This window comes from Pinus tabuliformis, chromosome 5_1, assembly GCF_031772625.1.
Source record: "Pinus tabuliformis cultivar Carrire ecotype Pingquan chromosome 5_1, CPIR1, whole genome shotgun sequence".
Lineage (NCBI taxonomy): Eukaryota > Viridiplantae > Streptophyta > Pinopsida > Pinales > Pinaceae > Pinus > Pinus tabuliformis.
This window is the reverse complement of record NC_142305.1, coordinates 685,587,409-685,612,575: the sequence shown is the minus strand read 5'-3', so window position 1 is coordinate 685,612,575 and position 25,167 is coordinate 685,587,409. Positions and strand designations below refer to the sequence as shown.

At 42.7% G+C, this 25,167-nt stretch overlaps 1 protein-coding gene across 1 annotated transcript in view; it reads right to left on the bottom strand.

Annotated features, from left to right (window-relative positions):
* LOC149166804 (putative serine/threonine-protein kinase SIS8) overlaps positions 1–25,167 on the bottom strand; it is a 260,799-nt gene that overhangs the window by 101,706 nt on the left and 133,926 nt on the right. The window contains exons 6-7 of the mRNA XM_089430268.1: positions 24,871–24,939; positions 18,129–18,229 (exon numbers count right to left, since the gene is read on the bottom strand). Coding sequence (XP_089286394.1) covers positions 18,129–18,229; positions 24,871–24,939 — 170 coding nt within the window. The remainder of the gene's footprint in view (positions 1–18,128; positions 18,230–24,870; positions 24,940–25,167) is intronic.

Below are 25,167 nucleotides of genomic sequence, written 5' to 3'. Positions count from 1 at the left end.
TGGGGACATTCCACCAAGGCAGCCACCAAACAGGGGATTCGAGCACACTATTAAGTTGGAGTTGGTGTGCAGGCAGTGATCACCACCCCTTATAGGCATCCCAAGGCCTATAAGGACGAGATAGAGAAGGCCATTCAAGCTCTGTTAGCATTGGGCCATATCAGGCCAAGTTCCAGTCCCTTCGCTTCTTCAGTAATACTGGTGAAGAAGAAGGATGGAACCCTTTGCATGTGCATTAACTACCGAGCACTCAACTAGAAGACATTAAAGAACCGGTACCCCATTCCCCGCATAGATGAGCTAATGGATGAGCTTAGAGGAGCTAAGTACTTCTCTAAGATCGATCTACGTTCGGGGTACCACCATATTAGGGTGAGGGATCAGGGTATCCCTAAGACAACATTTTGGTGCCACTATGGACATTTCGAGTTCCAGGTCATGCCATTTGGGCTGACCAACGCTAGGCCACTTTCCAATCATGCATGAACCATGTCTTCCGGGGACAGTTGAGGAGGTTTGTGCTGGTTTTCTTTGATGACATTCTGATTTACAGTCGGACATGGGAGGAGCATCTCCAACACTTGGAGGAGGTACTACGCATCCTGGAGGATCAACAGTTTTCTACCAAACTATCCAAGGGCAAGTTTGGCTTGACAAAGATGCTCTACCTAGGGCATATCATCGATGTTGATGGGGTGAAGTTCCATGAGGAGAAGATACAAGCCATCCAGCACGGGCCAGTATGAGATGTGACTGCGTTGAGGGGTTTCTTGGGCATTTGCACCTACTACAGGAAGTTTGTCAAGGGGTTCTCATAGTTGGCAGCACCCTTGATTGCTTGGACCAAGGGAGGGGCTTTCGCATGGACTGATGGAGCACAGGTTGCCTTGATCGCCTCAAGGAGGTGATGAGAAGTTGCCCGATCTTGGCACTTACATATTTTTGAATTTTCCCAGCCTTTCACAGTGGAGTGTGATGCATCCGAGGTGGGAGTTGGCGCAGTTTTGTCACAGGATGGGCATCCCATTGCTTTCAAGAGTCGGAAGCTCCTACCACAAGTTGTGATATTCCATATATGACAAAGAGATGTTGGCCATCATGCATGCATTGGCCAAATTTCGACAGTACTTGGTAAGCAACAAGTTTCGGGTGAAGACTGATCACAACAGTCTTCGTCACTTCATGGGGCAGCAGGTCCTCAATGACAAGTAGCAGAGATGGGTCAGCACGGTGCAAGGCTATGACTTCAACATAGAGTATGTGCGGGTAAAGCACAATGTGGTGGTCGATGCTCTATCTCGGAGACCAGCTAGTTTATCCCTCATGAGCATCTACCATGATTGGAAGGCTCACCTATTGGCGGAGTACTCTAAGGACAGGAGGGCATGCGAGGTCTTGGAGGGTACCCATGCAAATGAGCATTTCTGAGTGATGGATGAGGTCATCTATTACAAGGGGCGCATTTTCCTAGTACCCAACTCGTAGTTGAGAGATAGGGTGCTCCAAGCAGCACATGACTCGCCATTATCCGGGCACCAGGGGTTTCAAAAGACATATATGGCAGTCAAGGAGACATTCACGTGGAAGGGCTTCAAGGGGAGTGTGTTGAAGCACGTACAGGAATGTGAGGCATGTCAGCGGAACAAGGGGGAGTTGATTCACCTTGCAGGATTGCTACAGCCACTTCCCATCCCTGAGGGGAAATGGGAAAGTATATCTATGGATTTCATCACAGGGCTCCCCACAGTGCAAGGGAAGGACTGCATCTATGTAGTGGTCAACAAGTTGACCAAATATGCCCACTTTTTCGCCATCCCCACCAGATACATGACTGCACAGGTTGCAAAATTGTTCTTTCAGGAGATTTGCCGGTTGGACAAGCTCCACAAGAACATTGTGAGGGACGGGGACAACAGGTTCATGGGAGGGTTTTGGCAGGAACTTTTCAAATTGGTCGGTACCAAGTTCACTCCTAGCACTAGCTACCACCCTTAGACAGATGGCCAGACCGAGAGGGTTAATTAGTGGCTGGAGGGGTACCTGAGAAACTATTTGACTGGTCAGCAGTGGGCTTGGATTCGGTGGTTGCATCTGGGCGAGTACTGCTACAACACCACCCACCACATGTCCATTGGTATGACTCCTTTTCGTGCTTTGTATGGATATGATGCATTATCTTTTGCTGACATTGTTTTTGGAGACAGCCGAGCCCCAAAGGCCAAAGATTGGGTCCAAGAGAGCCAAGACATCCTCAAGGCTCTCAAGGATAACTTGGTGACAGCCCAAAACCAGCAGAACGTGTATGCAGACTGGCACAGGACAGAGAGGCATTTCGAGGAGAGGGACTTGGTGTACCTCCAACTACAGCCTTACAGGTAGTCCATGCTAAAGCATAAGGGGGATGAGATGCTACAAACCCACTTCTATGGGTCATACCGGCTGATCAAACGAGTTGGGGAGGTGGCCTATGAGCTAGAGCTGCCTCCGGGGAGCAGGATCCACAATGTATTTCATGTCTCATGCCTTAAAAAGGTGTTGGGACAACAAGTGACAACAGCAGCAGATTTACCCCCACTGGATGATGAGGGCCACTTGGTTTTGGAACCTGAAGCCATCTTGGAGAGCAATGAAAGGAAATTGAGGAGCAGGACCATTAGGGAGTTCTTGGTGCGTTGGAAGAACTTGCTAGATGAGGATGCCACCTGGGAGGGTGAGTATATTTTGGAGCACCCAGCTTTGAGGTTGCTTGAGGGCAAGCAACATTTGGGAGGGAATGACTGTCATGTCCCTTCTCAAATAAATTTGTAACAGAGTGTTGCTACACAATTTTGCACAATTTTGGCTAAGGAAAAGAACCCAGCATTTTCGACTTAGGAACTTAGGAGGAAATTCGACTTTATTTGGTTGCTATTGGAATGTTGGGGCCACCCACATGTGAATTCGAACTAGGGGAAACCCTTGATAAATTCTTCTTATATGTTCTTCAATAGTTCAACAGAGAGAGAGAGATAGTACATTTACAACAGAAGTCAACACTTTGATTTATTTAAATAAAAGCATAGATCATCTCTAAGTAAATGATACATGAGGTAGTTGAACTCAATTGAACACATGCGACTTCAACTGATTCTCCCAAGTTACTCCATCACCATGCTACACCTATCATTGTGTTGCTCCTCATCATCATGTTGCACCTCACTATGTTGCACCATGTTGCACCCATCATCACTATGTTGCCTCTCATCATGCTTCATCAATCATCACTGTAGCCATCGTTGTACTGCATCATGTGCCATTGCTTGCGCCATGTTTGCCATACTGTCCCATGTGCTTGTTGCACCATGCTTGCCTCCATGTGCTTACTGCACCTTGCTTACCATACTGTTGTTTCATTGTTAGCATGCCTTTGCGGCTGACCCAATTGTTACATTGTTGTATCATGCCATCATTGTAACATTGTTGCTATCATGCTATCATTGTAACATTGTTGTACCATGCCATCATTGCTATTATGCTGCCCATGCATCTTGCTGCACTAAAATGCATTCAAACTTCATGGGTCACTTTGCTGTCACATTCCTAGCACTATTGTCCCACTATTAGTGATTGTTGCTCCTATGATTGCTTGTTGTCCCATTTGTGTTTGCAGTACCATGTGACCTTGTTGTCCCATCTTCCTTTGTTGCACCATGTGACCTTGTTGTCCCATCTTCCTTTGCTAACAACACACCATACAAACGATGTTGTTTGTCAATTCATTACTGCTGTAATTTCTGGGACTAGTTAGGGCACACAACAATCCCTAACCATCCTCAAATTTGGCCCAAAATTTCCCTTATGAAATGCGGCCTACCCTAGTGTGAACAAACCTCATTTAGATGACTGCGTCTAGGGTATTCTAGGACTGGAACTAGGGCTTCCTTACGACTGCGGCTAGGGCTTCCTTACGACTACATCTAGGGCTTCCTTAGGACTGCATCTAGGGCTTCCTTAGGACTGCATCTAGGGCTTCTTTAGTATAGCGTCTAGGGCTTCCTCAAGACATCATCTAGGGCTTCCTCCTCCTACATTTCTCTTCCACTAAAACCCAAAACAAGTGGAGAGAAATCAAGAGTGAAGTGTGTATAAAATGACTCTCAAGTCATCTCCTTTTATACTAAAAGGTTGAGCACATGTGGGGGTTATTTGGTTGTTGGTCGACCTTGACGAATTGTCTTATAACACAAATAAGTTCATAACTCCATGAATACTTATCGGAATCAGATGATCTCTAGATCAATCCTACACCTCTTGATGAGAGGAGTCCAAGAAAAATATCAGCTGCCATAAATAAGATGACCCACATGGAGTTTGGCCCTAGTTGCCAATTTTAACAAAAGCACTGCTAGAGCACATTCCTCGCTAACTGGGAGTGTTGATTTTGGATAGCATCAGATGTGCTCTAGCTCCAAAATTTTCTGGAGGGGCTAGAATACATGAGATCTCCAAGACCCAGAAACCGTTTGGAGAATGTCCACCCAGATGAGGAGTTACTAAAATAATTAATATTTTTAATGGGTTCCTAAATAAACTTAGGAAAACAAAAATATTAATGGGTATTAATAAAGATATGGGTGAGAAGCTTCTACGAGACAAGGATCAAGTCTGTTTTAATCTTAGTCATTGATTAGAGACTTAATCTCGGTCGTTGATTCATCAACAGGAAAAGTATAAGAGAAGATTTGCAGATTATTTGGAGACACACCGGCAAATACTTAGTATCCCAAGGAAAATCGATTCTCAAAGAGAAGGAAATCGATTTCAGAGGGGCAGTTGCAGGGCGAAGGAAGAGGAGGGCATCAGCAGCAGTCAGTGACTGAGGAGGAGGTGTTGCAGGGTATTGAGAGACAGCGCAGAAGGAAGACGCAGTCCAGGAGATAGTCCTCACGCGGGTTGATTCAGAGGGACGCAGAACCACGCAAAGTGACGCAGAAGTGGGAGAAGGGTCTCCCGGGTGTCAAAAAGTTTCCAGGAGAGGGATGAAACTTGCCTCAAGTGTTTTCTCTTAGTTTCTCTGTAAAATCATTCCTTGTAAAGTGATTGTTGTTGAAGATTAATAAAACCCTCATCTGCCGCACTAGTTTTCCCACATCGCGTTTTTCTGTGGACAATTGTCCAAAAACCACTGTGTTGATGTGATTGGTTCTTGTGCTTGTATATCATTGTTATTTTCTCTATGTAATTATGTGATAATTGCAGTAAAATTTATTTTAATGTTTGCTGAAGGGATTTCGTAAATAGCTTATTGTGAAAAATAAGTAGGTGAAATAAATCAGTTATTGCAGTAGAATTTCAGGTGAGAAATTTTCACATTTAGCAGTGGCAGTGCTATGGGCAGCGTGATGCAGCACATTCAAAGGGAGATGCAATACAGATGTAGCAGTAATAGTGGCAGTATCATGGGCAGCAATACAAGTTGCAGCAACGTAGTAGGTGAGAGGCAGTAGGTCGAGCATCAATAGCACGGAGGACCGATGTCGTGGATTAGTGTGATGCTTCTATTGGGAAGCATTGCTAAAGGGAGTGTTGATTTTGGGTAGCATCGGATGTGCTCTAGCTCTGAAATTTTGCAAAGGGGCTAGAACACATGAGATCTCCAAGACCCAGAAATCATTTGGAAAAATTCCACCAGGATGAGGAGTTATTAAAATAATTAATATTTTTAATGGGTTCCTAAGTCTAAACTTAGAAAAAATAAAAATATTAATGGGTATTAATAAAGATATGGGTGAGAAGCTTCTAAGAGACGAGGATCAAGTCTGTTTTAATCTTAGTCATTGATTAGAGACTTAATATCCGTCGTTGATTCATCAATAGGAAAAGTATAAGAAAAGACTTGAGAGTCATTTGGAGACACACCGGGCAAATACTCAGTAACCTGCGGGAAATCGATTCTCAAGGAGGAGTTCGATTTCAGAGGGAGACTTGCAGGGTGAAGGAAGAGGAGGGTTTCAGCATCAGTCAGAGACTGAGGAGGAGTTGATGCAGTGCCTCCGAGAGACAGCACAGAGGGAGAGCTCTGAGAGACAAGGCAGGCAAGGACGAGATCTCACGCAGTCCTCACGCAGATGGCACAGGGATGATGCAGTCCTCACACAGAGGTGAAATAAAACAATTATTGCAGTAAAATTTCGGGTGAGAAATTTTCACAGTTAGCAGTGGCAATGCTATGGACAGCGTGATGCAACACATTCAGAGGGAGATGCAACACAGATGTAGCAGTAACAGTTGCAGTGTCATGGGCAGCAGTGCAGGTTGTAGCAGCGCAGTAGGTGAGAGGCAGTAGGTTGAGCATCAACAGCACGGAGGACCGATGTCGTGGATTAGTGTGATGCTTCTATTGGGAAGTATTGCTAAAGCACATTCCTCGCTAAGAGGGAGTGTTGATTTTGGGTAGCATCGGATGTGCTCTAGCTCTGAAATTTTGCAAAGGGCTAGAACACATGAGATCTCCAAGAACCGGCAATTGTTTGGAGAAATTCCACCGGGATGAGGAATTATTAAAATAATTAATATTTTTAATGGGTTCCTAAGTCTAAACTTTAAAAAAAATAAAAATATTAATGGGTATTAATAAAGATATGGGTGAGAAGCTTCTAAGAGACGAAGATCAAGTCTGTTTTAATCTTAGTCGTTGATTAGAGACTTAATATCGGTCATTGATTCATCAACAGGAAAAGTATAAGAGAAGACTTGAGAGTCATTTGGAGACACACCGGGCAAATACTCAGTAACATGAGGGAAATCGATTCTCAAGGAAAAGGAGTTCGATTTCAGAGGGAGAGTTGCAGGGTGAAGGAAGAGGAGGGTTTCAACATCAGTCACAGACTGAGGAGGAGGTGACGCAGTGCCTCCGAGAGACAGCGCAGATGGAGAGCTCTGAGAGACAGGGCAGGCAAGGACGAGATCTCATGCAGTCCTCACGCAGATGGCGCAGGGATGATGCAGTCCTCACGCAGATGATGCAAGGGTGACGCATTAAGGATAAAGGGTCTCTGTGGGGTCAGAATTTCTCCTAGCTGAGGAGGATAATTATCTCAAGTGTTTTCTTGAAGGTTTCTCTATGTACTGCAAAATTATTCCCTGTAAAGCGATTGTTGCTGGAGAATAATAAATAAACCCTCCTCTGTTGCACCGGTTTTCTCGCATTGGGCTTTTCCGGGGACAATTGTCCAAAAATACCTGTGTTGATCTGATTGATTATTGTACTTGTATATCACTGTTATTTTTCTCTATGTTATTATGTGATAACTGCAGCAGAATGTATTTTAATGTTTCAGTTTGCTGAAGGCTTATGTAAACAACTTATTGTGAGAAATAAGTAAGAGAAATAAATCAGTTACTGCAGTAGAATTTCGTGTCAGAAATTTTAACAGAACATCAAAGTGTAATCTTCAGAATATCGAAATCTGTCCCTCTTTATCAGCTGAAACATATTCCTGGCATGATACATCTTTATAGTTGCTCTCAATCTAAAGTGGACTCATCTTCAAAGTCATCCTGCTGAAGGGAATACTCCAGGTTATATAAACCCTATTATTGCTCTCAATAAATGTCTATGGCTGATTTATTCCAAGGCTGTTCATGCTTAGTTTATTGCCAATTACTCTTTGTATCAGCATTGAAATAACAGTATATATATTTCTGAGTGCATTATAAATCAGTCATATTTGTGGAAGACTGCTGTCATGGTGTGAAATAACTACTGTGCACATTATTTGAATTACATACATGAAAATTACATCTACAGCCACACCTCTGCAATATGTTTGGCAAAATCCCCCACTGAAAAGGTTTATTAAAACTCAGAAAATCAGCAGCCAATTTGGGATATTTCCTAATAATTTTTTCCTTTCCTAATCTATATTATTACTATGTTGAGAGGAATTATGTATTGTTCCTTCCTAGAAGTCAATTTCAAAAATTTGCATTTTTGGCTATTGTGGCTACCCACGAATTTTTGGAGATGAGACTTAGGAGAAGGGGGTCGAAATGTGGGGCCACACCCACATGGAATATGCATCCCTTGGAGAGAAAAGTCGAATTGCCAAAGGAGGAGGTAGAAATATTAGATGGGGGGACCCACATGAGGAGGCAAGGAAAAATTATAAATAGGGGCATAGAAGCTATTGGGGCTCTTTTGTCAATCATCCATTTTCTTTGTTGCTCAAGCTGCTTAGCTGGGTCACAAGTGCTGCTTACCACAGAGCTTTCCAAGGGGAGAGCTCACCCTTCTTTCAGTGGATTTCGAGTGCCACCCTAGGGAGGTAATCTATTGCTACTTGGGTAAGGAGATTTGTGGAGTTGGAGCCCAATTCAGCAGGTTTCCTTCAGTCAATTTGGACTCTAGGAAGGATGCAGTAGAGAAATCATATCACTCATTTCAGCTGGCTTCCAGGGGTGTTTCGTCGGGAGAAATTTCGTATAGCTGGTCGAAGGGAAGACTAAGCCCTTGTGGAAAATTTGGGGGCCGGAGATTGCTGCTTTGGGGCAGAAAGAATTTCCCTTTCCAAGCACTGCGGAGGAGGGACGTTGGATAGATTCGTGGGGTGTCGGGCTCAGCTATTGAGTGCCTCTCCTACTATAGGGGAAATTTCCCAAATCCCTTCATTAGCAGATTGACGAGGAATAAAGAGGATTTCAGCAGATTTCATCACTGGGGGATGCAGTCTTTGTTCAAGAGGGCATAGTGCTAAAATAGGGCAATTTAGGGAGGTCGGAATTAGCCAAATCACTTCCTGTGTTTTTGTGGGTTTGGTGAGGGAAGACGGGCTAATTTTGCAGAATTTCTGAGCACCGGAATTGGGGCAAATCTTCATTGTTTCTAGCCAGCAGTGCAGTCTCACTAGGGCCAGCACAGATTCTTGCAGAGGAGTTCTACAGTAGTTGGGCAGACATTGTTGGACACTTGAGGCTTGTAGCTTGCCTTGAGCAAGCCCAGGTGCATTCCTTCCATCACACATTGTACTCCTATCATTTGTTTATAAAATTGGCCCATTTTGGCGTGTTTCTGGAGCATTTCTGGTTGCATGATTGCATGTGTAATTTTTTGTCTTAGATTTGCTTAGTTTGCTTCGTTTATCACTGTTAATTTCCATTTGGAACTTTACAGTGGTATTAGAGGTTAGATCTTGGCTCAACTGTCAGGATGTTTCCTATGAACGAAGAGGATAGGCAGAACATTACTTACCGAAGGCAAAGGTATCGGAGCAAGGAAAGAGAGTTGGAGATTACACCGGATAAAAAGGCATCAATGCAGGCAATGGTGGTGGCAAATATGGGGGAGCCAAGGAGTAAAGAGGAAACAGCATTTGATAGCCTCTTAAAGGCTCTAAATGATTTGGTCAAAGGGCAAAAGGAGATGATGGATGAACTCAAGCAGCAGAATCGAGACAAGAGCCTACATTGAGACTTTTTGTTTGGGGAGACTTCAGGTGCATCTCAACAATATGACCACTATTCACCCATCACTCATCCTCAGGCCTATAGCGGGCCAACCAGGACCACATTACCTACGTTCTTGCCAACATGTCGAAGTGAGTAAATGGGGCAAGAGGATCAGATGCCCATGGGAGACTATTTCTGAGAGTGGCAATCCATGGGGGAGGATTTCAAAGCACCATTATCCTTCAGAGATTTCTCCCAGCTCAAGCAAAACGAGAGAGGCACGAGCATTGGTGGGTCTAGCACGCAGAGTTCAAAGTTGCAGCGTGCCATTGGGAGGGAGTATTTTCCCACGTTTTATGGACCTTCCAAGTGCACAACTCGAGCTTCGGTGGAGAAGTTGGACACCTATTTCCAGCTTAACCGGATGATGAAGGTGGAAACCATCAAAATGGCTACCTTGCACTTGGAGGGAGAGGCACACAACTGGTGGTTTCATGGCTTGACCACGTTAGGGCATGTCAGTGTGACCTCTTATGAGGATTTCATATGGAAAGTGGTGGAGCGTTTTGATATGAAGGACCCGAAGGCCCATTTCAGAGAGGTTACCCAGCTTAGACAGACCGACCATCCAGAGCAGTATATATCAGAGTTTTTGAGGGTCTCAATCATGGTGCCAGATTTATCTGATGTCAGGAGGGTGTACACATTTGTAGAGGGATTGCTTGAGCCATTGCATGGGTTGGTGAGATCCCATTGACCCACTACTTTGCAGGAGGTTGTTACTTGTGCCAGAGATTTGTAGGGGGCAATCCCAAAGACTCGAGCACCCATACCACCACGAGCTCCCTATCCACAGAGGGGGCGTGACACGAGGCCCCCACTATAGCGAGTAGTCCAGGGGCGTGAACAATTGGTTGAGAAGACTAGGAGAGACCTCCGAAGGAGGAAGCTATTGTTTACCTATCAGGAGCCTTTGGGCATCAAGCCATAGGTGCACCACTAGCAAGCCTCACTATATTGAGGTCTTTTCTAACAGTGAATCGGAGGATGATGGGGGACCAAACGTAGATGGGGATGACAGTGAGCCACATGTAGCAGGGGGGCCTCCACCACCACCTCCTCTGCTTGGGGGAGCACCATTTGTACCTACAAGGGGTGTATTAGCCTCGTTGAGGGGAGTTCCGAGATACTTGACATTGAGGATTAGAGGTACAATTCAGGGGGAGAGTGTTTCAGTATTGGTAGACAGTGCGTAAACCCACAACTTCATAGATGCCCAACTGGTAGAGAGGAAGGGCATTCACAGAGTCCTTTGAGGGCTTCTCCATTCTTGTACCAGGTGACAAGACCATGCAGTGTACCAGATATGTGCCCTCTTTTGACCGTGACCATGGGGAACTACTCAGTGATCGATCACTTATTTGTGGTTGAGGTACCAGACACCAATGTGGTGATGGGTGTCCAATGGCTCTATTCTCTTGGATAGGTCACTATGGATTGGAGGAAGTTGGAGATGGAGTTTATGGGGTTGGATGGCAAGTTAGTTGTTATTCGGGGCATGCATTCATATCCTCCATAGAGATTTTCAGCGCACAGGATGGATAATGACTTGAGACATGGGGACATTGAGCGGGAAATGGAGCTGAGGATTTTAGAGGTTATGAGTCAGCCCAAGCCACCACACCCCAACATACAGGCCATTTTGGACAAGTACCTAGTAGTGTTTGGAAACATACCTCTAGGACAACCACCTGACAGGGGGTTTGAGCACACGATTGAGCTAGAGCCAGGGGTGCAAGCAGTTATCACCGCACCATACAAATATCCCAAGGCCTAAAGGGACGATATTGAGTGAGCAATTCAAGAGTTGTTGGCACTTGGACACATTAGACCCAGCTCTAGCCATTTCGCTTCATCAATTATTCCGGTAAAGAAGAAGGATGGGATGTTACGCATGTGCATAGATTACCGAGCACTCAACAAGAAGACCCTAAAGAACTGTTACCCCATTCCACGCATTGATGGATGAGCCTAGAGGAGCCAAATACTTCTCTAATATAGACTTGTGTTCAGGGTACCACCAGATCAGAGTGAGGAATCAGGACATCCCCAAGATAGCTTTCAGAGGTCACTTTGGGCATTTTGAGCTCCTGGTTATGCCCTTCGGGCTGACCAACGCACCTGCCACTTTCTAGTCCTGCATGAACTGTGTGTTACGTAGGCAGTTGCGAAGATTTGTGTTAGTATTCTTTGATGACATCTGGATCTACTGTAGAACCTGGGAGGACCATCTATAGCAGTTGGAGGTGGTTTTGCGCATTCTAGAGTAGCAGTTCTACGCCAAGCTATTCAAGTGCGAGTTTGGGTTGACAGAGATGCTCTATTTGGGGCATATTATTGGAGAGGATGGCATAAGGGTGCATGAGGAGAAGATTAGAGCCATCAGGGATTGGCCAGTACCCCAGAATGTGACCGAGTTGAGAGGCTTTGTGGGCATATGCACCTAATACAGGAAGTTCATGAAGGGCTTCTCACAATTAGCAGCTCCCCTCATTGATTTGACCAAGAAAGGGGCCTTCGCATGGATAGATAGGGCACAGGTAGCGTTTGAGCACCTCAAGGAGGTGATGAGCAATTGTCCAGTATTAGCACTCCCCGATTTCACTCAGCCATTCACCTTGGAGTGCGATGCATTAGGTGAAGGCGTTGGCGCAGTTTTGTCACAAGATGGCCACCCCATCGCTTTTGAGAGTCAGAAACTCCTTCCGCATGAGAGGTCGTATTCCATTTACGACAAGGAGATGTTGGCCATTATGCATGCATTGGCCAAATTCCGGCAATACTTGGTGGGCAACAGGTTTAGAGTGAAGACTAACCACAACAGTCTTCACCATTTTTCTGGGGGCAGAAAGGCCTCAATGACAGGCAGCAAAAGTGGATCAGTAGAATCCAGGCCTATGATTTTCATATAGAGTATGTCAAGGGAAGGAACAATGTAGTAGTGGATGCATTATCCAGTTGGCCCGTGACACTTTCACTCTGAGCATCTGCCATGATTGGAAGGCATAGTTGTTGGTAGAGTATTCCAAAGATCGACGAGTGTGCGAGATTTTGGTGGGCACAGATGATGATGAGCGTTACAATGTGATGGCTAATGTCATCTACTACAAGGAATGCATATTCTTGGTGTTGGGTTCAAAGTTGAGGGAGAAGATTCTCCACGCAGCCCATGACTCCCCATTGTCAAGACAACATGGGTTCTTGAAAACATAGAGGATAGTCAGAGAACGCTTCACGTGGAAGGGCCTCAAGGGGGATGTGAGTGCAAAACTTGTCAGAGGAACAAGGGAGAGTTGACCCATCTAGGCAGGTTATTACAGCTACTTCCCATTCCTGAGGGGCAATGGGAAAGCATCTCTATGGATTTTATCACAGGGCTTCCCATGGTGCAGAGCAGAGACTATGTATATATGTGGTGGTGGATCGGTTGACCAAGTATGCACACTTCTTTGCTATTCTAGCCTGGGACTCTACTTTGCAAGTAGCGGCGCTGTTTTTCAGAAAGGTCTTCTGTTTGCATGGCCTTCCCAAGACCATCATTAGTGACAAGGACAGTAGTTTCATGGGAGCATTCTAGCAAGATCTTTTCCGATTAGTGGGCACTGAGCTCACCCCTAGTACTATTTACCACCCACAGACAGACGAGCAAACCAAGAGAGTTAACAAATGGTTGGAGGGATGCCTACAGAACTATGTGACAAGGCAACAGTGAGCATGGATCCGGTGGTTGCATTTGGGAGAGTATTGCTACAACACCACCCATCACATGTCCATCAGTATGTCACCTCTCTGTGCTTTATATGGGTATGATGCTTTATCTTTTGTTGACATTGTTTTTGGAGACAGCGACGCCCCAAAGGCCAAAGATTGGATTCAAGAGAACCAAGATATCCTCAAAGCTCTCAAGGGCAACATGTTGACAACACAGAATCAACAGAAATTGTATGCAAAAAGGCACAGGATCGAAAGGCATTTTGAGGAGGGGGACTTGGTCTTTCTACGATTATAGCCATACAAACAGTCCACTCTAAAGCAAAAGGGGGTCGAAAATCTACAGCTCCATTTTTATGGGTCGTACAAGGTGACTAGGAGAGTTGGAGAAGTGGCTTATGAGTTGGAGCTTCCACCCAGGAGCAAGATCCATAATGTTTTCCACGTCTCATGCCTCAAAAAGGTGTTGGGACAACAGGTGACAGCGGCTACAGAGTTACCTGTGCTTGACGATGAGGGACATCTAGTGTTAGAGCCAGAGACCATTTTGGAGACCAGAGAGAGGAAGTTGAGGAGCAGGACTATCAGAGAATACTTCATACGTTGGAGGAATTACCGAATGAGGATGCCACCTAAGAGGGTGAGCACATACTTCAACATCCAGCACGGGGACAAGCAACATTTGGGAGGGGTGGACTATAATGTTCCTTCCTAGAACAATTTTGCTAAAGTTAATTTCACAATTTTGCATTTTTGGCTATTGTGGGGACCCACGAATTTTTGGAGATAAGGCTTAGGAGAAGGGGGTTGAAATACTTTTGCTAGTGGAATTTGGTGGTCACACCCACATGAAATACGCACCCCTTGGAGAGAAAAGTCGAATTTCCAAGGAAGGAAATCAAAATATTGGATGGAGGGACCCACATGAGGAGGCAAGGAAAAATTATAAATAGGAGGAGCATAGAAGCTATTGGGGATCTTTTGTTACTTATCCATTTTCTTTGTTGCTCAAGCTGCTTAGCTAGGTCACAAGTGCTACTTAGCACAGAACATTCCAAGAAGAGAATTCACCCTTATTTCAGTGCACTTCGAGTGCCACCCTAAGGAGGTAATCTATTTCTACTTAGGTAAGGAGATTTATGGAGTTGGAGCCCAATTCAGCAAGTTTCCTTCATCCAATTCGTACTCCAGGGAGGACGCAGTAGAGAAATCGTATCACTCATTTGAGTTGACTTCCAGGGGTGTTTCGTCGGGAGAAATTTATTATAGCTGCTCCAAGGGAAGACTAAGCCTTATGGAGAATTTGGCGGTCGGAGATTGTTGCTTTGGGGCAGAACGAATTTCTCTTTCAAGGGACTACGCAGGAGGGACGCTGGATAGATTCATGGGGTTTCAGGCTCAGCTCTTGAGTGTCGGAATTTGTGATAGAACGCCTCTCCTACTGCAGGGGAAATTTCCCAAAGCCCTTCATTAGCAGATTGAGGAGGAATAAGGAGGATTTCAGTAGATTTCATCATTTGGGTACGCAGTGTTTGTTCAAGAGGGTGTAGTGCTAAAATAGGGTAATTCTAGGAGGTCAGAATTAGCCAAATCCCTTCCTAGGTTTTTTGTGGATTTGGTGAGAGGAGACCAGGGCTAATTTTGCATAATTTTCTGAGCACTGGAAGTGGGGCAAATCTTCAGTTTTTCCAGCTAGCAGTGCATTATCACTAGGGCCAGCGCAGATTCTTGCAAAGGAGTTGTCCTACAGCAGTAAGGCAGACATTGTTGGACACCTGAAGGCTTGTAGCTTGCCTTGAGCAAGCCTAGGTGCATTGCTTCCATCACACATTGTACTGTTGATCTCTGGTAGCATCAGATGTGCTCCTAGCCTCAAAATTTGCAAGGAGGTTTGGACACATGTATTTCACAATACCCAAAAATTGTTTTGGAAAATTCCACCCGGAGAGAGTTTCATTAAAATAATTAATTATTTTTAATGGGTTCTGGGTTCCTAAGTCTAAACTTAGGAAATTAAAATAATTAAAGGATATTAATCTAACTGTGGGTGAAACTTCTAGAAGAAGACGAGGATCAAGCCAAAATGATCTAATGAGGATCAAGCCATTAATTAGGATCTAATCTGGGTCGTTGGCTCTCAACAAAAAGATTATAAGAGGAGGCTTGAGGGGCATTTGGAAAACACGAGTCGAGATCAGAAAATCGAATTTCTTAAGCATAGCAGTTGCCAGGAGAGAAATTCAAAGTGATCTTTTGCAGTGAGGGGTAGAGATAGTATCCGATAAGGAGTTTTCCTAGGGCGGAGAGTACAAGGTAGAGAGGGCAGAATGACGTCCAGGGAGGCTGATGCTGGGCCACACAAAGCTGACACAGTGGCAATGCAGAGCCTGAAGGGAGATCGAATTCTTGCTGAGGAAATTGAGTTTCAGAAGCCAGGAGCCGAGGTGTGAGACCGGGAGGCTGAGAGTTGAAGTTTCCAGCCAACAAAGGGTCAGAAGGAAGAGCAGCGTAGTCCCTAGCAAAGGTGACGCAAAGACTATGTGGGGTTGGCAGAGACTGACACAGAAGGGACGCAAAGGCTCATTTCCAATAGATCAGAGTCGGATCTTCCATTGACAGGGTGAGATCATCTCACTATTTCGTTTTGTCCAATTTCTCTTTGTATCGAATAGCCAGTTGGGCATCCAACGAATTGTACTCATAATTACTACTGCATAATAATAAAACCCTCAATTGTTGCACTGGTTTTTTCCACACTGGGTTTTTCCGAGGACTTTTGTCCAAAAATAACTGTGTAGATGTGTGTGATGTTTATTTCTCTCCTGTGTTGTATTTAGTTTCCGCAGTTTTACTTTGGTATAGGCTACAGTGTATGTATTTCAGTATCTGCCGTAGAAAATTGCAAGTAACTTGTTCAATTAATTTAACAAGTAGGCGAAATACAATCAGTTTGCTGCAGTAGGAATCGGTTAACTGATTTTTCACATGTACTCCTATCATTTGATAATAAAGTTGGCCCAATTTGGCGTGTTTCTGGAGCATTTTTGGTTACATGATTGCATGTGTAATCTTTTGAGTTAGATGTGCTTAGTTTGCTTTGTTTATCATTGTTAATTTCCATTTGGAACATTACAAATTATTAAGTTGTTATTCATTTATCATAAGCAGCCGTATGAGCAGCCATGGGATTAGCAGGTGGCTACTGAAAGTTGCTTTGCAACACTGTGGGGGGTTGATCTCACTGGGCCCCACATTGCAATCACAAATGCTAATCTCACTGTCCAAGTTGAAGATGAGGCCTATGCAGGTAGAGCCAAGTTCTCTATATTGAGAGAACCAACTTATTGGCCATGGCACTAGGACATAATGAAATAGGTTAAGAAAATTCCATTCTTCAGCCTAGGCATATGCTAGTAGAGAAGTTGGATATTTTGGGTACTCCCGGGTATTAAAAGCCCAGTTCCCCTTATAGCATGTCTTTAGTTGAGTCAAGGTGAGTAGTTTTAGAAGGTCAATCATTTTTCACATGCTCACTCCACATTCGAGGTCTAAAGGGAAGGAATATCACTCAAACATATTTTTTAGCCACCTGTGTTGGAACAGAGCCAACATGCAAACAATTATTGGGGTCACTTTATACAAATGCGGCAAATTTTTATTTGGATGAGTTGTGGATTGTCATCTTCCTTAGATAAATCAGCCATTGCATCATATGGAGCCGCTTTCACTTATGCCAACAGTATCTCATTAAAAGGAGACTACATTATGAATACAATAGCACATTTAAAAATATATATGCATTTTTATGGATTGCTCGCTAGCTGGAAAATGATGTGGAATGTTTGTCAACTGTTGGAATTTTGAGATGGGATTGTCAGATGCTCATATAGAATTGCCTTCACAATGCCTTGCTACCTAATCAAAATTGAGCCAATCTACATTGGACTTGAAGTCGCCAGCATGGAAATTGGATCAACCAACATATGGTTATGTGGTCACTGGTCACAGATCTTCAAGTTGAATCAAACAGTGTGATAGTGAGTGGGCCATCCTAGGCATACATTTTATTATTGTTGCTTGATTTTATCTAGCCATATAGGGTCATACTCTCACCCTTCTCATGTATAGTGGAATCTTGGGACTTGGTGATATATTCCATAAAGCCTTTATTACATTATCATTAATGCATGGACCATCATAGAGGTTTGTACACTTCCAACAATTTCTAGAATAATGGAGACACTATATTTTTTATTGTAAGAGGTCAAGTTAGAGGTTCTATTTAAAGAGCAGATACAGTGATTTTAGTCCATTAATTGATTCAACTTCAATTTCATAGTTTACATTATGGAAGCAGTTGGATAGGACAGTATTTTAATTTAGGTGCAGCTATGAGAAACTTCCTCCCCTTGAATATGCTTTCTGAAAAGGCACATTTTAGATGCATAAATTACATGTCTTTATCCATTACCATTTCCTGGAGATTTTGTATTGTGTCTCTAATGTTATTCCTCATTAGATTGCTACTTGGCATTCCCTGTTAGTGTTCCTCAACCAACATGCTTTGAGAATTTAAGCTGGCTGTCGCAGAATCAATCAGCCAAATGGCTGCATATATTCTTCCACATATTGGCCAGTGTAAAAGATGCTTACCAGAGGTATCTTCTGATATGATAGAAATAATTTAACTACAAACTATAAGAATATGTGAGATAGATATTTGCTATGATCAATGTTCCCCAAATGATAATCATTCTTCTTTACCTATAATGCAACTTATTGTTTGAAAAATAGATAAAGCTACATTCTGTCTGGGAAAATAAATTTTATAATTTCAATGGCAATTCAGGACTGAATTGATCACATCATTCAATAAATAAATCAGAGGATGATCAAAATACTCACACATGCATCTTATCAGAATTATTTACCTTGGAAGAAACTCAGTCACAATCGAAAGATTTGGTGCTCTAGTAACTGCACCCATCAAGAGAACAACATTGGGATGGCGAAGCCTTTTCATAATTCGCACCTGAACAAGAGAATGGCTAGGAGTCACAAAGAAGCCAATTAAATTTATGAATCTTTACAAGAGTACTGTGAATCATGAAGCCTATAATTAATTCTTTAAAGTATACACAATTTCAGAAATGAGATGTACTTGATATTGAAATGCCTGTGCACTCACATCGGTCAATGATTTTACCTGACAAATGATAGATAAGACAACTGTAACATTTAATTTTTGAAGCTAATTAAGTTGTCCATAATGCTTTGGAGTGAGCAGTGTTGCGAACATCTCGATAACATCCCGATTTTATCTTGAAATCACAATTTTTTGGTCTAGCTGATGTTTGCCGATTTTTACCGATATTTTAATGGTATCTTGAATTTGCCAATGTTTGCTGACTTTTACCGATATTTTCCTGATTTTTACAAACTTTTGGTTTTCCAGAACCTTGCCGATTTTATCCCGGTGCCGATGTTTGCAACATTGGGAGTGAGACTACATAATGTTTTGAAGCTTTCAACATTTCGGGTAATTCCATCACTCATCATCAGGGAACTATAGAAAGCAAGGAAACTTCTATGATGATGGATAATGTAATTAAACCTAAATGTTGAAACTTCAAAACTTTCTGCAGTCTCACTCCGAATCACTAGATTCAATCATTCAAGATAACATATTTTTATTAATGTCCATCAATAACCAAAAAAACGCTGGTCAAAGGAACTCAAAAGTACAATCCGTGGTGACAAACATGGGGAGTGCCAAAGCTAATCCTAGAAACAAATATACAATAATAGAAACCAAATTACTGAATTAGCAAAGTGACCAAAAGCATAAGCCTGGATATAACATGATAAAACGCTACACATCATCATAAGTGCAGAATGAGAAGGGTAAGAGGAATCCCCAACAACCACATCGGAAAATGTGGTAGTAAGGAGGCAGAAGATGAAGACATCCCTGTTGTATCATCAACCACATAGGACCCGATGCAATGTCTGACAATGTCCTTGGGAAAGCGTCCAGAGCTTAGAAGAAACTGATTGGAAAACACATTGGAAGTTATTTCAACATCATTCCATGGGGTCTTTAATATGCTATGTAAATTGCATGATCTTCTCCATCAAATAGTAAAGAGTACAATTAGCACATCCATTATATATATAGCCCTTTTCAAAAAAAAAACCTCATGAAAAGCCCAAGGAATGTTTCACCACAATCGTGGACAGTATCCCTCGTAAACCCACTGGTATAGAGCAATGCACTCTCCCAAAGGAATTTGAATCAATCAATTTCTGGCACAAAACTAGCAAAATACCTAGCAGCATTGGTGACAACTGGTTGAGGTAACCCCTTGGGACAAATTATGTATAGTTGTGGAATAAACAATTCTTGTATAATACCAGATTGACAGAGTAATACTGCAAATATAAAATAGAATAATGAATGATGAATACGAATGAAATTCACAATGAGCCTCATAACAGAAAACAAATATCCATGTTGCACTAGTTTTTGAGATATTGGAACGGCAGGGACGGGCACACACTGCTGGAAGAGCTACAGTGCACCCAAAAATTCCCTCCCTATAAGAATGTTATAGTAAATATGTTCTAAGTAATTGAGCATGTTTCCTGTGGGGCATAATCTTTATCTAGTAAATGCATTCTCAATTCGAGTGTTGGCAAGGCTCCTTTGTAGTGGTACATCATATTCTGAAGTCTTTTGACCTAGTTGTTTAATGTGGAACCTCAATCCTCCTTGGTAACATACGTTCCTTAGTTTCGTTGTGATATGTTCGACTATGTTTCTTGCTTTTTTGTCATGAGCTGTAGTTCACCTTTCTTGAAAGTGGAACTTTGATAATTTATGGTATGTTCTATGCTTAGAGCAGTTTACTTCAATTCTTCTTATTAGCCACTGTTTAGCAATCACATAAACATAAAGTAAAGTGCAGATAGAACATTAATAGATCAACAAAAAACAAGCCAAGACAAGAGACACCAGATGTGGCGGCTAGCCAGGGACAAACCCCAATGCGGGGAAACCCTTTGATCAATTCTTCTTTAATCTTCAATAGTTCAGCAGAGAGAGAAATAGTACAATAGTACAGATCTGTAATTTTTATGACAGCAATAATAGAAGCCCTAACCAGCACTTGCAAAGTGGATCAAATGGTTCACAAATAGCCTAGAGTCAACCTTAGTCAACTCAGCCTTCAACAGCAATGAAGGACAGCCTGAAACAGCCCAAAAGAAATGGTCAAAACTGGTCAACATCTAGGCAGCCCTGCAGTCAGCCCTAACCAGTCAGCGCTGGTCACTTCATGAGTCAAATCAGGTCCACAGGCAGCAGATCAGGATTGCAGCTTGCTTGAGGGAGACTCCCCACACTAGGCCGCAGTCAAAATGGCTCCCTCACTGGTCAACGCAGTCCTCTCTTGCTTGCTGCACCCAGGTCAACGAAAGTCAACGCAGAACAGACCTGCGTCCTCCTCCTTGCTGCGTCTTCCTTGCCTCCTTGCTGCGTCCTTCTTCTCCCACGTTAGCTGCTCCTTGTTAACCCAATCAAGTAAGGAGAGTGAGAGAGAAGAAGACAAGATGAGATGAGATGAGATAATGACTCAACCTCACTTATATTTATATGAAACGCTGGGCATGTGTGCCACACACTTAGCTGCTGGCCGACCTTGACAATTTGTCAAGTAATTACAAATAAATTCATATCTTCATAAATACTTGTCGGAATTGGATGATCGTTAGATCAATCCTACACCTCTCGACAAGAGGAATCAAGGAAAAATATCAGCTACCATAAATAAGATGACCCACATGGAGTTTGGCCCTAGTTGCCAATTTTAACACTCCCTCTCAACTAGGGAGAACTCCATCTGCTAATCCATCTGACCGTCGGTACTATCTCGATTCTCTACCATCAAAAGCACTGCCTTGCACTACTCGGCTCTGCTTTGCTCTGCTCTGCTAAACTATGAAGAAGAAGAAATTATCGAGGATGTATCATGATTCATACCATCCTCCACTGACCCGAAGCCAGTCTCAAAGAGTGTGTCATACCACTCTCATTGATCCCAGATCAATGGAGGTCATCCTAGCATAGGGAGTACGGTAGATACAACGATGTGTCCATCGATAGTACTATTATGGTCCCTAACCCCATTTCCCTACTCATTGATCAAATGAGAGGTACTTCCCATGAGTCCCAAATTGCATGGGTAGGATGCCTCGACAGGAGAACTAATCATCATGTCCCAAAGTTGCCACGGGGTATCATCATTTTGAATGATCGTGCTCATGAGGGTCAAGTATCCCTGATACCTGGCCAGCTTCTTGCTTTCTCGGAAAGTCCTTCTGGGTGCAATGTGTCCTTCGGCATCATCAAGTGTCCCCCTAAGCCATGAAGGCCTCTTCCTAGAAGAGGAAGGCTCTTGCATAGGGGGATCAATAGGATCCATTGGTTCTTCTACATCAGGCATTGTCTCATCTTCCTTTTCCTCTGGTTTCCTGGTGTTTGCTTCTCCAGATTTCATTAGTATAGCAAGATTGTCAACTTTGCTAAGAGCCATATCTTCATCAAAGGTGACATCATGGCTGATCTCAACTTCCCTTTGACCAGCCACATAGATTCTATAGCCCTTAGTATTTTCGCTATAGCCCACGAAGATTCCTTTCTTTCCAGATGCACCCAATTTATTCCTTTTCTCTTTTGGCACAAGAAAATATACAGGACTTCCAAAAATTCTAAAATGAGATACGTCAGGTTTCTTACCAGTGAACATCTCTTCAGGAGTTTTGGAACCCAGTGCTTGATGAGAGCATTGGTTTTGAACATATATGGTGGTATTCGCAGCTTTGGCCCATAGAAACTTCATAAGCCTTTGATCATGGAGCATAGCACGGACAACTTCCACCATCGTACGATTCTTCCTTTCCGCCACACCATTATGCTTAGGAGTATATGGTGTTGTAGCCTCCCTCTTAATGCCATCCTCTTTGCAAAAGTCATGGAGCTCATTGGATTCATACTCAATCCCATTATCAATCCTTAAGATCTTGATCTTCTTTTCGATTTTATTCTCGATCAAGGCTTTGAAGTGACAAAACCAAGAGAACACTTCATCCTTCCTTTTCAAGAAGTATATCCAAGTCTTGCGAGAATAATCATCTGTAAAAGTGAGGTAATATAAATATCCTCCCAAAGAATTCACAGGCATCGTACCAGATATGTTCGAGTGAACCAACTGCAATATATCAGAGGTCTTGCTATGGCTTGAGGGGAATGGTCCCCTTTTGAGCTTTCCTTCGGCACATCCCATACATACACCTTCTTGCTCTGCTTTGAACTCGGGCATCCCTATCACCATTTGTCTCACATCGGGTAGAGATTTATAATGAAGGTGAGCAAACCTCCGATGCCATAGTTCGGACTGAAGAGATGTGTCACAAGACATGACACCCAACAGACTTCCTCCAACCTGATATAGTGAATCAACTCGAAACCCAAGAGTGAAAGCATCTTTAAAATTCTTTTTCCATACACATACCTTGCCATCGATGAAGGCCACCTTGTAGCCTTTGTCTTCCATTGCCGAAATGGACACCAGGTTCTTTTTGAGATCAAGTACATATAGGACTTCTTGCAAATGAATTGTATTGCCCTGATTCAATTGTAGAGTAACATTTCCTACGCCTTTCACTGGATATTTGGAGTTGTCCCCAAGAATAATTTCCAGGTTGGTCTCCTTCTCTATCAGATTAGAGAGAGCTTCTTTGTAACCAGTGAAGTGCCTTGAGGCACCACTATCAATAAACCAATTTCCCAGCAAGTCCGGGGGAGTAGTGGTAGAAAGGGCCGCTGGTAAATAATATTCATCTTGCTTATTGTTAACAACGTTAGATTCATACCTGCAGTTTTGTTGCCTTCTTGGAGGGTTGACCACTTCCTTGATTTTCGGCATTCCTCATTCCTTTCCCATTGAACCTGCCATTCCTTTGATTGCCTCGAGAGTGGTTTGGATCGTCGTCATGATGTGTGTCCTTTCTATCAGGTCACTCCCTCGCATAGTGGCCAATTTTGTTACAAATGTAACATCTTCCTTTTCTTCTACCCTTCGGTCCAGCCTTTCCTTTAGATTTAGACCCAGAATTGTTTCTCCTTTTAGCATGAGAGGAGAAAACAGTGGGATTGCCTCTAAGTGCAAGCATTTCCTACTCTTCCATCCTTGTCTCTTCTTGAATGCATCTCGCCATCAATTCCTCAAATCCAGGAATTACATTATTGATGAGAAGAGTGGTTTTGAATATATACCATTCAGATGGGAGCCCTCTGAGAGTTGTGATGGTCAGTTCCTTATCAGGAATGACTTCCCCAATTGATAGGAGATCATTCTTGATCTCAGTGATCCTTAAGAAGTATGCTTGCATACTCTCATCTTTGCCCTTCTTAATTTCCTTCAGCTTATTCTTAAGGAACAAAACATGATTTGCATCATTAACTTCAAATAAGCTTACCAATCTATCGTAGATTTCCTTGGAGGTGGTCAACTCGGAAACATAGGCCACCAGGCACTTGTCGATAGAGTCCCAGATGATCAGCTTTGCTTTGACTTCTCCCCTGGTCCACTTGTTCCTTGCAGCAGCAGATGCATTTGATGGAGGCTCAACGATTCTGCCTCTCACATGGTCCAACACTTTCTGCTCTTATAATGTCAAATTGAGAGACATCTTCCATCCGTGATAGTCAGACTTCTCACGGAGCTTGTCTTCAACAGGGAAGTGTGATGAGGACCCAATGAAGTCTTTGAGATTGCTTCAACAGCCTTCGGTGATTTCTCTTGCTTCAAACCATAGAGGGGCAGAGGATCTCAGTGACTGATTACTTTATGACATGTAGATGACTCATGATATACATTTAATATATTTTTTGTTGATATTTTGACTCTTGAGAGTTGAGACTCAGACAAGACTCAAGATTCAAGAGTTGATTCACTATTTTGATATGTGATGTAGCACTAGACTTCATATACATATTATATATTAGCTTTCTTTACATGTTTATGTGGAAATGCATTTAGTTGATGTTGTGGATAATCTAGATGCTAAAAAAAAAAAATTAAAAAATGAATATTTTTGTGTTTTTTTAATTTTGCCGACTTTTTCAAAAAAATCCAGACTTTAACGAGTTTTTCAACTTTTGGACCCTTGCCAATTTAGTCCCAACTTCGACTTTTTCCATATTGGTAAAATGTTTAAACAATTTACTTGAACGGTGAATAATCCAGGAAAAAAAGGGAAATTTGAACGAGTCTGTATTTGCAATAACAGCAGAAATAGATACAATTAGCAGAAACTAGCTATCCATAATGAAAGCAAGTAATTCTATAAACTAAACGCAGGTATATGTGCGCCAATTTGTCAGCCAGCCTTCTAATTCATTCTGTCAATAATAGTCAATAGAAATAAAAATTCCCTCCCTACTCAAGTTGCAAGTATATGCAAGAAAAGTAACAAATCAAGTGAAAATAAAGAGGACAATATCTAGCAAACAAGGAATGCAGAAGAGATAAATGAAATCCACATATTCTTCCAAGTTTAAAGAACAGAATGATAATCACATATTTTTTTCCAAGAAAACAATAACAATACCTCACTTCTGAATTCTTCAAGTGCATCTCCTGATATATCTTGGTCCAAAAATTTTTTAACAGCAACTTCCTGCACCCAGAAACAACAGAAAGACTGAGAGAACATACGCTTTGCATTTTCCAAGTTTTCAATCTGTAGAGTTACTCTACCAAAGTAGTAAAGAACAGAAAAAAAAACATTACAGCAACAGTACAATGTAATTGGAGCACAATCTTAAGATCTTTCATTTTCATATTCAAAAAGGAAAAGGCCAATCATGTTCATCGAAATTGAATACAAAATCAACCACAGGAAAAG